A 16,893-nucleotide genomic window follows, 5' to 3' on the forward strand; every position below is an offset into this window, starting at 1 on the left:
CAGCTGGGTAGCTCAGTGGATTGAGAGCCAAGCCTAGAGATGGGAGGTCCTGGGTTCAAATCTGGCCTCAGACACTTCCCAGCTGGGTGACCCTGGGCAAGTCACTTGTCCCCCATTGCCTAGCCCTTACCACTCTTCTGCCTTGGAACCAATACACAGTATTGATTCTAAGACAGAAGGTGAGGAAAGAAAGAAAGAAAGAAAGAAAGAAAGAAAGAAAGAAAGAAAGAAAGAAAGAAAGAAAGAAAGAAAGAAAGAAAGAAAGAAAGAAAGAAAGAAAGAAAGAAAGAAAGAAAGAAAGAAAGAAAGAAAGAAAGAAAGAAAGAAAGAAAGAAAGAAAGAAAGAAAGAAAGAAAGAAGAAAGAAAGAAAAAACTAGTCATGCCAATTGACACATTCAGTGTCACAAGTGACACAGTTCTGACCAAATCAGAATGATAAAGTAGTTTACCCTTCTGCTAATTTTATTTGAACTTCATAAAAATGTTCATTTGTGAGATGATTTGCTATCTAGACTGCTGCCAAGACCATCTTGTTCTCATCATCTAAAAGCAGGGATTAGCAACCCACAGTCCTCATGCCTTAGGTGGCATGGTAGATGGACTGTAATCTTTGCCCACTTCTGTTTGTTGATGTCCTTCTGAACCCTGAGAAAGCTGAAGAAGGAAGGGAGAGAGACCCTGTTGTCCCTGGGCAGTATATGTCCCTCTTCAGTATAATGGTAAACTACTTGTAGGGCAGGAATATTGTCTTAGATACAGCCAATATCTGTTATATACCTGTTACATACACATTCTGCAGTAAGGCTCTTTCTTTAAACAGTTTACATTTAGTGGAGAGGAAATAAGATGTGCATACAAATAATGTGATATATTAATATGAAGTAGAGGTCAAAATTGTTCAAGTGCTGAAGTTTTATGAAAGTTAATAGGAAGGAAGGATGTTTACCGACTGAGGAGACTGAAAACAAGCTTCTCAAATAGGTACAGAGTGAATTTTTAATTGAATAGCCATTGTTCAGAGGAGAAAAGACCAGAATTATAATAGGCCTTATACTTTCTTCTGGAAGATTTTGTGGGTTCATATATTGGGGAAATGTTTGGACCTTCTAAAATTCTAAATTTTACCTGTTTTATCAACTTAGGAATTGACAGGCTCCTATGAACCCCAAAAATATTTCTAATAGGAAATAATACCTTAAATCATTAGAGAAAGACCATGGCACTCTATTCATGATTAAATCTTGAAAAACAGCCACAATTCAAAAGGGGTGGGGAGTGAGGTTCTTAGCCTCATAGTTTTATGCATGCATTTAAATTTGTAAATAACATGAGATTTTTATGTGTTTTAATAAAGTAGCAAATAGATGCTGTGCGTAGAAAGTGGGTCATTGGTTTTTATTTCCTTAGCTGGTCGCCTTTGAAGTGGAGCGAATTAAAGTTGAAGAAAGTAACCCTCTGAAAATGATAAAGCACATCAGAGAACTTGCAGAGCAGCTCTTCAAAAATGTAAGTTATATTCATGTCGATTTAGTCAAGTCAGGAATGTTAACAGTTCCAAATGAGGTGATTTATTGTCTGCAAAATTGAAAAGCAACCTCCTTCTGGTGATAATCTTTTTGCTCTGGTTTAAACCTTTGGGACTATAAATTGCATGGTTTTACAGATGGTACTCCACAACCTACACTAAAATAGCTCACATTTTTTAGGCTCATTTTCTTGTCAATCACAGCATTATGAAAACTCCTAGTTAAAACCCTTTCATTTGGCCTTTGTCTTTATTGTTCTTACATGGATTTGATCTGTGTTTTTTTCTCTTCCTAAGAGAGTATTGAGTATGTACATTACATGCATATCAAACTCGTTTTGGAGCCAGAACCACATTAAGATAGACTTAGTTTTCTTTCTTTTCTTGCTATTTTTGGTATTTCTTACATTGTCCTGTCTGCATGATAAATGCCTTTTGCCATGCCCTCCCTCCAGCATATAGTTTAACTCCTTTCAAGTTTGGGCTGCCTTATATCTACCTCAAGAATTCCTAAGTGAATTAACTGCTATGCGATATAGATATACAGTGGCTTATTAAACCAACTAATGATTACCATTTTGTGAATAAATGTCCATTTGACACACTACTATAGTCTTGAATTTAGCTATTGTGATTCTTTGGATCTTCTAGTTTTAGTATAGCTCCTTAATTTTAGGGGATACTATACAAAATACAGGCTTTTCAGCATAACAATTTTATTACAACAGCTTCTACTGTAGTCCTACCATCTGAATTTCAAAGATATATATGACATTTAACATGATGAGAATTGTATTCTCAGAATTTCAATGTCAGCATGGTGAAAATCTTTCAGTTGATTGCCATTTAGGGTTCCAATATAGATATGTGCCAGGGTTTCTAGGAAGAAATACAATAAAATATAAATAAGAGAAAAGGGACGAACGGGAGAGTTTCTCAAGCTGTTTTAGATGTATGGTGTCTGGGATCTAGTCAGGGCTAATCATAAAACATACTTAGTTAAAAGGGATCACAATTGCTCATTGGCTACGGGAAGGGGGGTATCATGTAACCATGGAAAAATATTCTAAATTAATTAATTAAATACGCACTTAAAAGGGGGGGGGGCGGCGGTTACAGTTTCCAGCATGATTCAGGTTTTAGATAAATGATGCAAATATGTTTAATCTTTTTAATTTCATTTTTTCTTTTTTTAAAAATATGATACATTTTAATTCTTTATTGTTGTCTTATTTTAATATCATTTATGTTTGCCAATGTGTACTTCCCTATATCTCCCCCAGAGATATATGAAGGGAAAAATAGCTAAAACTAAACAGATGAGGGGGATGTAGTCAAGATGATGGATTAGGGGCAGCCACCCAGCTGAAATCTCCCAACATTCCCCATCAAACAATTTTAAAATAATACCTCAAATCAAATTTTGAAGTGGCAGAACCAAGAGAAGGTCAGGTGTGAGACATTTTTTCTACCTAAGAAAACTTAAGAGGTTGGCAAGAGAAGTCTATGACAGCCCACACCCAGCAATTAATGGCAATAGCCACTACAGCATCAGCAATAGCTTTAGGAGCTCTGAACTCAGAGATAGTGGGAGAATCAAACAATTATTCAGAAAAAGATTACAGGGGCCCCTTTCCTAGCACTGATTAGAAACTCTGTTGCCCATACATAGTTCTGTGTCAGAGTTCCAGAGTGTAGAGGAGTGTTAGTAGTTGATCACAAGGGAGTAGGGGGCTTGGTAATAGTTCCAAAGCACTCACAGCTGCAGTAGCCCAGGGGTTCTTCCTTGGTAAAGACCAGGGCACTGGGTACACACTGGGAGAGCAGTGACCACACCATCATCATACCTTTCCTAGGATCATACCACCAAGGAAGCACCAAAAACTGGGAGACCGATGGAACTAGCTCTGAAATAGCAGCACAAAAAATCCTGAAGTTTAGGATTGAGCTTCTCCACCGCAAGGTGAACAGACCTCAGCTTTAACAGAGTTTAGAGACAAAAAATAGGTTGTAAAAATGATGAAACAAACAAAAATAATAATAATTTGACCATAAAAAGCTACTATGGTGGCAGGGAAAACCAAGACAAACTCAGAAGAAGGCACCAATGTAGAAAGAGCTACCAAAAAAGCTTCAAAAACAAATGCTAATTGGCTCCAAACCCAACAAGAATTCTGGAAGAGTTACAGAGATAAGAGTGGTAGAGGAAAAATTGAGAAAAGAAATGAGAGAAAAAAAGAAAATTATGAAAATTGACAACTTAGTAATAGAGGCACAAAAGAACTGAAGAAAATGGCACCTAAAAAAATAGAATTCACCAAATCATAAAAGAGGCACAAAAATCCACTGAAGAGAAGAACTTCTCAAAAAGCAGAATTGATTAAATGGAAAAAGAGGTAAGATATCTCACTGAAGAGAATAGTTTTTTAAAAATTAGGATTGGGCAAGTGGAAACTAATGATTCCACGAGACATCAAAAAACAATAAAACAAATCAAAAGAATGAAAAGTAGGAGAAAATATCAAAAAAATAACCGACCTGGAAAATAGATCAAGAAGAGATAATTTAAGAATTATTAGGCTACCTGAAAGTCATGATCAAAGAAAACACCTACACATAGTATTTTAAGAAATTATTAAGGAAAACTTTCCTGATATCTTAGATCCAGAAGGTAAAATGGAAATTAAAAGAATCCACCAATTACATCCTAAAAGAGATCCCAAAATGACTTTGCCCAAGAATATTATAGCCAAATTCCATAGCTCCCAGGTCAAGGAGAAAATGCTTCAAGCTGCCAGAAACAATTCTAATAGGTGGAACAATAATCAGGATCACCCAAGATTTAGTGGTTTCCACATTAAAAGAGTGGAGGCCTTGGAATATGAAATTCTGGAGAGCAAAGGAGATAGGATTACAACCAAAAGTAACCAATCCAACAAAATTGAGTATAATCCTTTCAGGGAAAAATTTGTATTTAATTAATAAATAGAAGAATTTCAAGACTTTTAATACCTGATTAAAAGACTAGAACTCAGTAGAAAATTTGACCTTAAAACAGAACTCTAAAGAAAAGCCCAGAAAGGTAAGCATGAAAGAGTAATAATCATAAGGGACTCAATAAAGTTAAACTTCTAACATTCTTATGTGGGAAGATAATATATAACTCCTAAATAACTTCCTAAGACCTTTATCATTATTAGGGCATTTAAAGGAGTTTGCATAGATGGAAGTCATGGATATTACTTGATTATGATGGAATCAATTCCAAAAAAAAAATGAAGTGAGAAATAGGTGAGCTGGGAAAAGGGAGAAGGAGATAGAATGGGAAATTTTTTCTTGCATAAAAAAAGCATGCAATGAAGACCTTTTATAATGGAATGGAAAACAGAGTAGAACTAGTAGGAAATACTCAAACCACACTCCCATCAAAATTGCTTCAAAAAGGAAAGAATTTGTGTGTGTGTGTGTGTGTGTGTGTGTGTGTGTGTTGTGTGTGTGACTGTGTATATACACTCAGTTGTGTATAGAAATATAACAGCCAATAGGGAAATAGGAGGAAATGGGGATAAAAGAAGGGAGGGTTGATTAACAAGGCAGCGGTTAGAAGCAAGATAGACTTAAGAAAGGACAGAATAAAAAAGAAGAGAAACAGAAGAAAATGAAATGGAGGGAAATAGATAGAAATCATAATTGTGAACGTGAATGGAATGAACCCATCCTTAAAACAGAAGCAGATAGTAACATTGAGTACAAACCAGAATCCAACAATATATTGTTTATAAGAGATATTTTAAGCAGAAAGACATACACAGAGTTAAAATGAAGGACTGGAGTAGAATCTAAGATACTTCAGCTAACATTAAAAAAGGCAGGGGTAGCATGATTGCAATTATGATCTTGGACAAGGCAAAAGGAAAAATATGACTAATAAAAAGAAATAATCAGTTTGCTAAAAGGTACCATAGACAATGAATTAATATCAAAAAATTTTACAAGTTTTACAAGTTTCTCTGATATATGCTGAGAATAGAACTGAATCAAACTTAGAAAAAGCCATCCCTCAAATGAGAAATCAAATCAAATGCCCTAAATTACTATTGATCTGAGAAACACAAAGTAAAATAACTCTGTAGCACCTCATACCTATGAGAAATGACAAAGGTTAAAGGGGGTGAGGGGAAAATAGGTATACTAATGAACTGGTTGGTAGAATTGTGAACTGATCCAGATATTCTGGAGAAAAAATTTGTAGATATTCTCAAAGGGCTATAAAATTGTTCATACCCTTTAACCTATCAATACCATTATTAGGCTTATATACCAAACAGATTTTTTTAGAAAGGGAAGGGGCATGTATATACAGAAATATTTATAGCAGTTGTTTTGTGGTGACAAAGAATTGGAGATCAAGGGGGTGCTCATTAATGGGGGAACTGCTGAACAAGTTGTGGCACATGATTGTCTCAGGGTATTAAATTTCCTTTTCAGGTTTGGTAGGAAGGCTTCAAATTCCTCTATTTTTTAACATTTATCTTTTCTCATTAAATAACTAAGTTCAATTTTACAGACCCTGTCACTTTGAATTGAATCTTGAGTCCTTTTGTTCTTTGGATTACATTATTCCATTCTCTTCTGCAATTTCTGGTGAATTCAGGATGGTTTAGGATTGTTTGAATAAATTTCCTTTCTTTTATATTGGAAAGTCTTTCTTTTGGTTGCTTGTAGAATATTTTTATCAGTGGAATTGTTAAAATTTAACCACTATATGTTTTAGAACTTCCAGCTTAGATTCATTGTTACTATTCTCATTTTTCTATACTATTCTCATGTTATTATTCTCATTGTCCTGGGGGCAATCTATGGATTCTTTTCATTGCTCTTTTTATTTTCTATATTCAGAAGTTCTAGGCATTTTATTTACTACTTCTTGCAGTGTGGTATTTAGGTTTTTTAACTTTTCCTGCTCTTCTGGTTGACCTGTAGTCTTTAAGGTAGCCCTACAAATCCTGTCTTCAAGATCAATGTGCTTTATTTGCATAGAGATCATATTTTCTTGCTTCTTACTTTTCTCCTTTCAGATTGTTTGTATCTGTATTTCCAATCACTTCACAAGAACCTCTGTGTTATCAAGTGTGGATTCATTTTCTTATGTCTTGCAATGTTTATTCATAGATGTCTAGACTTGTTTTAATGATCAGAAGATCATATTTCCTTCTTGGTTTATCTGATTTTGCTCAAGGTCTTTAATGGAATGTTCTTCCTACTGAGAGCTTCGGTGATTTCAATCTTTTTTCTTATTTTTCTCTATTGCTTATTTTCTAACTCCTTTCCCTTTAATAGTGACTTCCCTGGGAACTGAACATGAAAACTGTCTCATCCTGCTCCCATACTGGGTGATTCACCTTTCACAGGACTCAGACTCTACCCTACATGATTTCTGACCCCAGCTAGGTGCCACATCCCCTTTTTTTTCAGGCCAGTTGAAAACACATATGTACTATACCCTAGTTCTCTGGCTTTTGTACCACAGAGAGCTGCCACACTGCAGGCCCAGCCAGAGAAAACTCTTAGTTCTTGGAATGAGGCTGGGAGGGGAGGGAGAAGAGGAGAAGGTGAGTTCTCTTGCAAGCCAGTGGATCAGGTGATGAAGCCCTGCAAGAGTGAGGTGCCAGTGGGAAGGGAGACAGAGTAATACTATTAGGCATCAGCCTTTTTTGCTCTTAGGTCATTGGGTAGTTACCTCATTAGGTATCATGGAGACAGCTGATTCTGCTCTACCTCTTTTGCATAATATTATTTTGGGGAGATTGAAAAGTCATGATTATCAGAGAAAGTGGTCAACTAACCAAGCCTTTTTGATCTTAAAAATTCCAAAAACCTGCTGAATCCTGTCTGCTTCTCCAATATAAGAAATTGACTCCTCTTTCATCTAGGATCTCTTGTTATCATGTTTCTAATTAATAACCATGGCCTTAAGATAGAAAATAGAGGGAGCAGCTGGGTAGCTCAGTGGATTGAGAGCTAGCCCTAGAGACAGGAGGTCCTAGGTTCTAATCTGGCCTCAGACACTTCCCAGCTGTGTGACCCTGGGCAAGTCACTTGACCCCCATTGCCTACCCTTACCACTCTTCTGCCTTGGAGCCAATACACGGTATTAACTCCAAGACGGAAGGTAAGGGTTTCAAAAAAAAAAAAGATAGAAAATAGAAAGCTGAGTAATAAGATAACTGGCCAAAGAAAGATTCAGTGAAGTTGTTTTTTGTTTTGTTTTGTTTTTTGCTTTTGCTATGAGAAAAACACCTAGTTCTAATAATATAGTGGACAAGTTTTCACAGTTGATTATATGTCAGATTCATCAAGAAAGCAAGCCAAAGATAACTAGAAGAAGATAGCATCATGGGAATGCCAAAATATGGAAAATAAGGATAATCTTAAACAATTGACTTTTGGATAATGAACTTAAGCTCTCTTGAGCCTCTGTGCCTTATCATATGATGAAAACTTTCTGGGTCTGTTGCTTCTGTCTGAGGTACTGTCAGAATACTAATCCTTTTGACCAGTGACCAGAAAAGAAAGCTAAAAAATGGATGTTAGGTGAAATTTAAGCCTGGAAATATAGAACATATCTTTGATTTAATATATTTAAGATTATATAAATTAATCTGTATTTAATGCATAGCTCCCTTGGGTGCCCTTATGAACTTGGTGATGTGAATATGATGTTGATTATATGACTAAATTCTTTTTTAGTTTCAAAACTTTGATTTTTAATGAATTTTGCAAATATCAACAAAGATGGACATTTCCATATACAAAAAAGCAGAAAATGAGTACTGTATATGAATTTCTGAATTATATTACATACAGCTTATTTAAGTTTATATTAACACAATAATACCATACTGCCCTTTTCATCTATAGTGCCATCTATTCGCTCTCTGTGGTGCAATAGTACTCAGCCAGATAATTGGGGTATACGATATGTATGTGGATTAGAAAAAAAGGTGGAGTGGCATCTAGCTGGGACCAGTTCTGTCCTAGAAGTCGTGTAGGACAGAGACTAAGTCCAATGAAAAGTGAATCACCCAGTATGGGAGCAGGATGAGACTATTTTCATATTCGTTTCCCAGAGAAATCACCAACCTGTGTATATAATTTATAATATTTTATCAATCCTCTTTCCCCTTTTGCATTACTGTTACAATACATATATACCTCACATGTACACTCACAACTCAGCATATAAACTCTCTATGGATCCTGAAAACTTTATCAGAGGTCTTAACTTGAAATCTTATTGTTGACTGGCTAAATTGCATGAAGTCATTAATACTAAAATTTAAAAGCCTTTCAGAGAAAAAAGCATATGTGCTTTTAGTGTCTTAAAAAGACAAATACAACTCTTACAAATTACATTTATGCGAAATAATGTTCTGTCATAACAGTTCATGAATACTGTAATTTTTTTTAGTTGTCAGTTCATTATACAGTTTAGAGGTATATATGTTCTGTCTTTGTAGGTGAGGAAATCTGATATCATAGGCATGTGTAGAAAGTTAACCGTAGCATTCTTGTTTCCTCTAGAAGATAAATTTCATGTCTTTTAAAAATTACATTGGCTATACTTGGCTCAGAGGGACCCCTAGTTGTCTACTATCTAGTATATCTAATATATTATTAGTTCTTTCAACAAAGAAACAATATTTTCTTATCTCTAAGGATTAATGTTTTTAAAATGTCAATTATGTTGAATTAATAATATTTTTAATATATGGTTCTCAGTAAATTACCTGCCTCTTTATAAAAGGATATACACTATCTTTCATTGACTACATTCAGCTATTTTATTTCTCTTAACTGATTCCCTAAGTTCCAAGAATAACAAACTAGATAAACTTCTGATTTTCTCTCTAACATTACATTTTTTAAACCCATTCAAAGAAAATTTGCAGGTTTCAAGCTGCTAAGTACCAGTTGTGTTTACTGAGGAGAGCTTACATTCAGTATAGACTGGCAGTGTTCATTGAATTATTGCAACTTATAATTTTTTTCATTTCCAATTTCAAAAATAGCACAACAGCTATCATAAGAAGCCAGCATACCACATTAAAAATAACATTTTAGGAGATTTAGGTGGAGTTATTTTGTTTGTTTTTGCTTCTTGGTAAATGTTGATGAATTTTAGAAGATGACAGCCTCAGATAAATTCAAGGATTGGGAAATAAAGGTTGGGAAAAGGAGTGCTTAGCTAAAGGAAAGTAACTTTAGAAATGATACTTGTTCTCTTCTGTAATTGTGGCATAACATGTTCAGGTCTACACAAGTCTTTCACCAAGACTTGTAAGAGATTTCCTGACATTAAGACCCTGGTATGCTTAGGTGCCCTTCTTATTTATCTAAACTACCTAACTCGATTTGTTAATACCTCTCTGACTTGAGTCCACTCAGACAACTCCGAGTCCTGACTGCCTGGGACCACCATCCAGATTAAATATGTTTCTAGTAAAGATTGAAGGAAGACTAAACTATACTTTTAAAAACATTTATTAAACATTTGCTATGTGCAAAAGAATGCACTAAGTAATGGAAAAAACACAGAATTAGATGGGACACATTTCTGATTCTTAGGGACCTTAGCCTAATAGGACAACCCTGTGAAGTAGATGGCGTCTGATGTTGTCCCTATTTTACAGAGGAGCCACTTACAGCTCAGAAAGGTTCAATGACAACTAGCAACTGTTGGAGCCAGGACTTCAACACATGGCCAGCATTCTTCCCACTCTGCTCTGCTGCCTTTCTCTTTAGGACTAGGCCAAGGTAGAGCAGGTTGGTAAAGCAGAGTGCAGTGACAGAAATTTTACTTTAGATCCTATCTATCTCCTCCAACCAGCCTTGAGCTTTCTCATCTTCCAGGTAAGGGGAGACTGGTCCCAGAAGCAGTACAAGAGCAATCATCAGGCTTCTGGATCTAATCTTGGGAAAGTTTTAGGCTCTGACCCAGAGAGGCTTGAACAGTGATTGACAACTGTGGATTCATGTTCCTTCAGGATATTTCTAGAAAAACTACCATCAAGTAGTTGCAGGTCATGCATTTGGTTGTTCTACATTTGGATACCCTGCAGCAGAACCCTGATGAGACAAAAGATAAGGGGGAAGTGAGGAAGAGGTCAGGAGCATCTGTGAAAGGGGGCATGGAAGGCCCTCCAGAAGTTTGCTGGCTCAGAAGAAATTAAATTAAACTGAAACCCTCAGAAAAACTGGAATGCCTCTCTATTTCCTTCTATCCTACTTTATTCCTTGGCTTTGAGGAAAAGTTAAAAGAGGGATTTTTAACCCGAAGTCTATTGATTTTTTTGTATGTCTTTATTAATAACATGGTTTTCTTTGGAATCCTATGATTTTACTTCATGCATCTTAAGAGCATTTTTCTAAGGAGAGGCTGTCAAAGAAGTCCATCTCACTCACACACACACACACACACACACACACACACACACACACACACACACTGAAGAACCTTGAATTGAAGGAAATAACAGAAAGAGTAGATGGTTCCTTAATTTTCTTCTAAGGGGGCCCTGGCCATTGTCCCTCTCCATAAAGAAAACATAGAAGACATGAACTTAAGTCACAGAAATGGAATGATATATGGAAGATCCTCCTTCTTTTCCAAGAAAGTCACTAAACAGTGGAGCAGAAACTTTGGGAGTCACAGAACATTAGCGCTAGAATAGGTCTTATACATCTAGTACAATACTGCTCCTCCACCTCCATGTGCACACATACATTTACAGAGGAGGAAACTGTAAAGAAAAGAGAGAAAAGCAGTCAGAACAGGACTCTGGTCCTCCAAGTCTTTTGACTCAGTTTATGACTATTTCCCCTTACCGCCTCTGGATCATGCCTTCTAGCCATAGGAGTCCCTCAGGGCTCTGTCCTGGGCCCTTTCCTCTTCTCCTTGTAAACTACGTCACTTGCTGAACTCACCAGCTCCCATGAATTTAATTATTGTATCTATTCTGGGTATTCTCAAATCTACTTCTCCTGCCCCCTTTGCTCTGCTCACCTCCATTCACCCATCTCCAACTGCTTTTCAGCCACCTCAAAGCAGATGTCCAGTAGACATCTTAAATTCAATATGTCCAAAATGAAACTCATTATTTTCCCTCTCAGTCATCGCCGATCCTACTTTCTCTATTACTGTAGAAAGCAACACCAGCCTCCTAAGTCCTCAGGCTCACAACCTAGGAGTCTTCCTGGACTCCTCATTCTCACCTCCTGCACCCAAGCTATTGCCAAGGGCTGTTGATGTCAGCTTTGCAGCATCTCTCAAATATGCCCTCTTTTCTCTTCTGATGCCACTGCATTCATCATCTCATGCCTAGAACTTTTGCCTGCCTGAAGCCTTTCCCTACTCCATCCGATCCATTAAGCCCCCAAGATATTTTCCTGAAGTCTAGGTTTGAACATGGCACTTCCACATTCAATAAATTCCAGTGGCTCCCAGTAATCTCTAGAACTAAATACAAAATGCTCTATTCGTTATTCTAAGTCTTTCATAACCTAGCTCTCACCTGCTTTTCCAGTCTTCTTACAGCTACATGCTCTCTTTGAGTGCTTGGGGTTTTTTTTCTGCCCCCCAGTGCTTAGCACTGTGCTAATAATAATAATAATAATAATAATAATAATAATAATAATAAATGTTTATTAACTAGCTAACTAACTAAACTGTGTTTCTTAGAAACTCTGACCATGACAATATAGAGAAATACATCTCTTAAATAAGGTGACTGGACTAGATGACCATTTGGAGTTAATTCAATTCAGTTCAGTATTTATCAAGCCCTTACTATGTGAAAAGTCCTTCTAGCTACAAGAATAGGATCAGTGATGTTCCTAGCATCTCTGAATTAGACACTGCACATCATAGCTGGAAGGAACAAAGGATGATGATGATGAAGTGACTTACACTAGATCACATACACTAAATTAGCGGCATTGCAAGGAAAGGAACCCAGATGGTTCTATTTTTAACTGGTCAGTTATTTAGTCACATTTGGTAAGCAAAGAACTGGCCAGGTAATTTGAATGAGCATTTCCCAATTATTGTAGTATAATTGGGAACTAGTGAGTCCAATAAGATGTTTATAAATACTTAGCTTGAAGCCTGGTATGTTCATCTTTCCCCCCTTTCTGTGTCCCTCCCTCCCCTCCCTCCTGCTTTTTAAGTTCCTCAAAAATAAATCTTTTTGTAGAATTTCTCATCCCTTCTTGGAGCTCCTTTCTAGGACTTTTTGAGTTAGGTCTAAAGGGAATTTCTGAACAGTAATTTGTCATGAATGGATTTGTTTGCAAATATATGTTTGTATTTTGCCTTAGCTTGGTAATGACAAAGAGTTTGACAGGTGCACAATTGCAAAGCAAGCTTTATCAGAATGAAGACCAGTTGCTGGCTGGACATATGGTTGTTTCTATTTATCAGTTCTTTCTCTGGAGGTAGAGTCAATTAAGTTATTACACAATTTTTTTTTAAACCCTTATTTTTTATCTTAGAATTGAGACTACATAAGGCAGAAAAGCAGGCGGCCAGGCAGTTGGGGTCAAGTGATTTGCTCAGAGTCACTCAGCTAGGAAGTGTCTGAGGCCAGATTTGAATCTGGGACCTCCTGTCTCTATACCTGGTTTTCTATCCACTGACCCACCTAACTGCTTCCTCAAACAATTCCAAAAACAGTATTTCTGTTGCTATATATAATGTTCTCTTGCTTTTGCTCATTTCATTCTTCATAATTTCATAAAAATAACCTACTTGACATTTTTCTTGCAGTGCAGTAGTATCCCATCACCATCATATGCCATAATTTGTTCGGCCATTCCTCAATGGTTAAGCGTCCCCTCAGTTGCCAGTTCATTGCCACCACAAAGAGCTCTGCTATAAATATTTTGGAACAAATAGGTTCTTTTCCTGTTTCCTGATCACTTTAAGAAATAAACCAAATTGTGGTGTGGCTGAGTCAGAAAGTATGCACAATTTTATAACTCTTTGAGCATAATTCCACATTGCTCCTCAAAATTATTAGATGAGCTCACTGTTCCCCCAATAGTGTCTCAGTGTCCCCCTTTTCCCACGCCCTCCCTCCAACATTTCTTGTTTTGCCCTTTTAGCCTTTTGGCCAGGCTGCCAGGTACTCCTCCTGGTTTCTCGAGGTCCTGGGTGACAGGACAGGATCTTTTTGGAGCTCAGGCTGGAGACATCCAGTGCCATTACCAGCCCACCAGGAAGCTCCCCTTTGGGCCAGGGTTCTGACTGATCTGGGGCTGGACAGCTTCTGTTTCTCAGTTTGCTCCTCACTTGGTACACCTCCTGGGGCCCACCACTGCTTCTCCCTCCACAATGTTTAGAGCGTTAGAGCCTGCGTGAATGGTAAGCTACTGACACAACTTAAAGAAGTCAAGAGGGAAAGCAAGCACAGGCCCAGGCTCAGAGAAGAAAAAGGAGAGAGAATGTTTAAACATGCTTAATTTGAGGTGCTGGGAGATGCTGAGGAGGCCTTTGGAAATGTGTTTTTAATTGTTCCTCCTATTAAATGTTTACTTTTTATGCCTTCTAAATGGCATCCATATCTGACATCTCTCATTTCTGTAGTATCTTATCCTCTCCCAAGAAATATTAGACTAGACACAATTTTTCTTTCATAATTCTTTGCTGTAACTAGAGCTCTGCTGCAGCTCAATTAAAGGTACATTGAGATCCCCAAATAACCCTAAATTTAAAAAGCAGCAACACCCTGTTAGACAGCTGAGAGTCTGGACAATAGCATGAGAATTCTGTATATCTCATTTCTGGAGTCTAGCCCATGTGGTGCAGTTCTGGAGGATGCTCGGCCTGGAAGTGTTGCTTAACCCTCCTACCTTCCCTGTCCTTCCCACTCCTTACAAAGTAAATTTCCATCCTGGTCCATTTATTCATTAAAGATGTGCTGAAATTTTACTGTATGCACAGCCTTGTGGGAAATTGAAAGATTTTTAGAATATAGACTCTGAAATAGAAGATTCTATTCTCCCCATTTAGGGAGAATAGAAGCTGTCAGTTGGTCAGTCAACAAGTATTTCTTAAGTGTTTACCTTGTACCAGTTATTGTGCTAACAATTGCTGGGGATACAAAGAAAGTAAAAATGAACCAACAACAACAACAAAAAGCTCAGCTTTCACAAAGTTCACATTCTAATGGGGGAGACAACCTAGAAATAACTGGGTTATTCATTGAGGCAGCTAGGTGGCACTGTGCAGGTCAGGAAGACCTGAATTCAAATTTGGCTGCAGATGCTTACTAGTTGTATGGCCCTGAGCAAGTCACTTAACCAATCTTGTCTTGGGTTTCCTCAACTTTCAAGGGGATAATAATAGCACTTGTAAAGAGCTTACTTAGCTTGGCACATGGTAGATGCTTATTAAACTTCAGCTAACTTCATCCTGAATATACAAGGCCCCACAGATAATAAGTACCAGAGGTGGGATTTGAAGCCAGATTCCCAGACTACACATCCAGCCCCATTTCCTTTGTACTATAAATGCCTCAAGATAAGAGGGGCTGGATTCAAATCTTGGTTCTGCCATTTACTACCTATAACCTTGGGCAAAACTCTTACCATCTTTGGGATCTGTATTTATCCATAAAATGAGAGAGTTTTACTAAATTAAATCCAAGCTCTTTTCAAAATCTCAACTGTGTGATCTCTGGACTTCACATAATATAAGCAAACGTCTCAAAAGACTTTAATAATGATAGCATTTCTACAGCACTTACTATATGCTAGGCACTGTGCTAAGTGCTTTACAATTATCTCATTTGATCCTCAAGACAGCGGGGGAAGTGGGTGCTATTATACCCATTTTATAAAGGAAGACACTGAAGCGAGCTTGCCCAGGGTCACACAGCTTGGAAATATCTGAGGCCAAATTTGGACTCGGCTTTTCCTGATTGGCCTCAGCTGTCTACTGCACCACCTAGAAAATAACCTTAGAAAGACATCAGACGCAAATGGCCGGTGCTTCAGACTTAATTAGGAAAATTGATTTAACAGATAGTTATGAGGTGCCCCGAGGGGGTGTGCTGGGTGCTGGGACTACAAAGACAACCACCAAAGGATCCCTGGCTTCAAGGAGCCTACACTGGACTGAGAAAGCAGGGAATTAGATACACAGAATCCATGCCAAGCATCACCAAGGACCTTCATTAGGTAGCGCGTGAATTGCTGCAGGATCCCGGAAGGTCTAACCAAGGAGGGGCTCACCATGCCTTCCAGGGAGTGGGAGAGCGCCAGAGGCGGAGGAACAAGTGTGGCTGGAGTAGGGCCTGACGGATCATCCCCCTAAAGGAGAAGGGAAAGGCCATGGGGAGGCAGAGAGAGCCCGGAGGGAAGAGCTCGGGAACCACGGACAGGCTGATTCGGGGATGCTCCGGGGGCAGTCTCTATTTTAGGAGTATCTCCGGAGCTGCGGTACCAAAGAGGACTCATCGGCAGAGGATTCCATAGCAAAGATGGGGGGCTGAGTCTGGCCAGACGCTCCCCTCATGGGGAGGCCAAATTGAGGGAGCCCGAGGAGTCCAAGATGATTCCCCGAGGGCAGGCTCGGCTCTGGGAAGCGACAGGGACAGGAAGGGAAAGAGAGGAGAGAGAGTTTGAGGAAAAGGAGTTCTATTTCGCTGTTTTGAATTTAAACAAAGTATGCATTTATGTCATTTTCTATGGTGATAGGCCATGATTTTTGAGTCGGAAGCTGCTGGTCGTCCTGGGCAAGTCTTGCTTGAGTGCTGCTGGCCCTCAGCGTTAGGGTCTCTCCGTGGTGCTGAGAGGGGAAGCGGGACTCCGAGGGGCTTTGGAGGGGGCTGACTCCACTTCTGGCTGGTCGTCTTTGGATGAGGGTTTATTAGCCGGGTGGATGGATCCGTTCCCTGGGGCAGTTCAGAGATGGCGACGTTTTAGTTGGGTAGCTGCATGGCTCTTCCAACTACCCAAAAGGGGTTCCACTTTCCAGGCTGTGGAAGGAGGGGCACGCCCATAGCTAGGGCAGTCTCAAGTTCTTCTCAGCCTCGAAGCTGCTTCTGAGGTGCCCGCCCACTCCCAGTAGGGCTGGGGAGGGTGGTGGGTAGAACATTGGACTTGGAGTCCAGAGGCCTCAGATACCACCCAGCTCTAGGAGCCTGGGCAAGCCACTTCATCTCTCTCAGCCTCCATTTCTATTGTCTTTTTTAAAAAATGGGATAAGAGCATAAGGTTATTTGGAGGACCAACAAGATGATTATCTTGTAAAGCACTTGGTAAACTTAAATCTCATTGTGGTTATAACTAGGCTTCAAGGAGC

At 38.5% G+C, this 16,893-nt stretch overlaps 1 protein-coding gene across 6 annotated transcripts in view; it reads left to right on the top strand.

The window, feature by feature from the left end:
• The window catches only part of SBF2 (SET binding factor 2), a 522,987-nt gene that overhangs the window by 297,357 nt on the left and 208,737 nt on the right, over positions 1-16,893 (top strand). For all 6 annotated transcript variants that reach the window (XM_056802096.1, XM_056802098.1, XM_056802099.1 and 3 more), the window contains one exon: positions 1,409-1,507. In XM_056802096.1, the coding sequence (XP_056658074.1) occupies positions 1,409-1,507 (99 nt within the window). The remainder of the gene's footprint in view (positions 1-1,408; positions 1,508-16,893) is intronic.

This window comes from Monodelphis domestica, chromosome 6 (genome assembly GCF_027887165.1).
Source record: "Monodelphis domestica isolate mMonDom1 chromosome 6, mMonDom1.pri, whole genome shotgun sequence".
NCBI lineage: Eukaryota > Metazoa > Chordata > Mammalia > Didelphimorphia > Didelphidae > Monodelphis > Monodelphis domestica.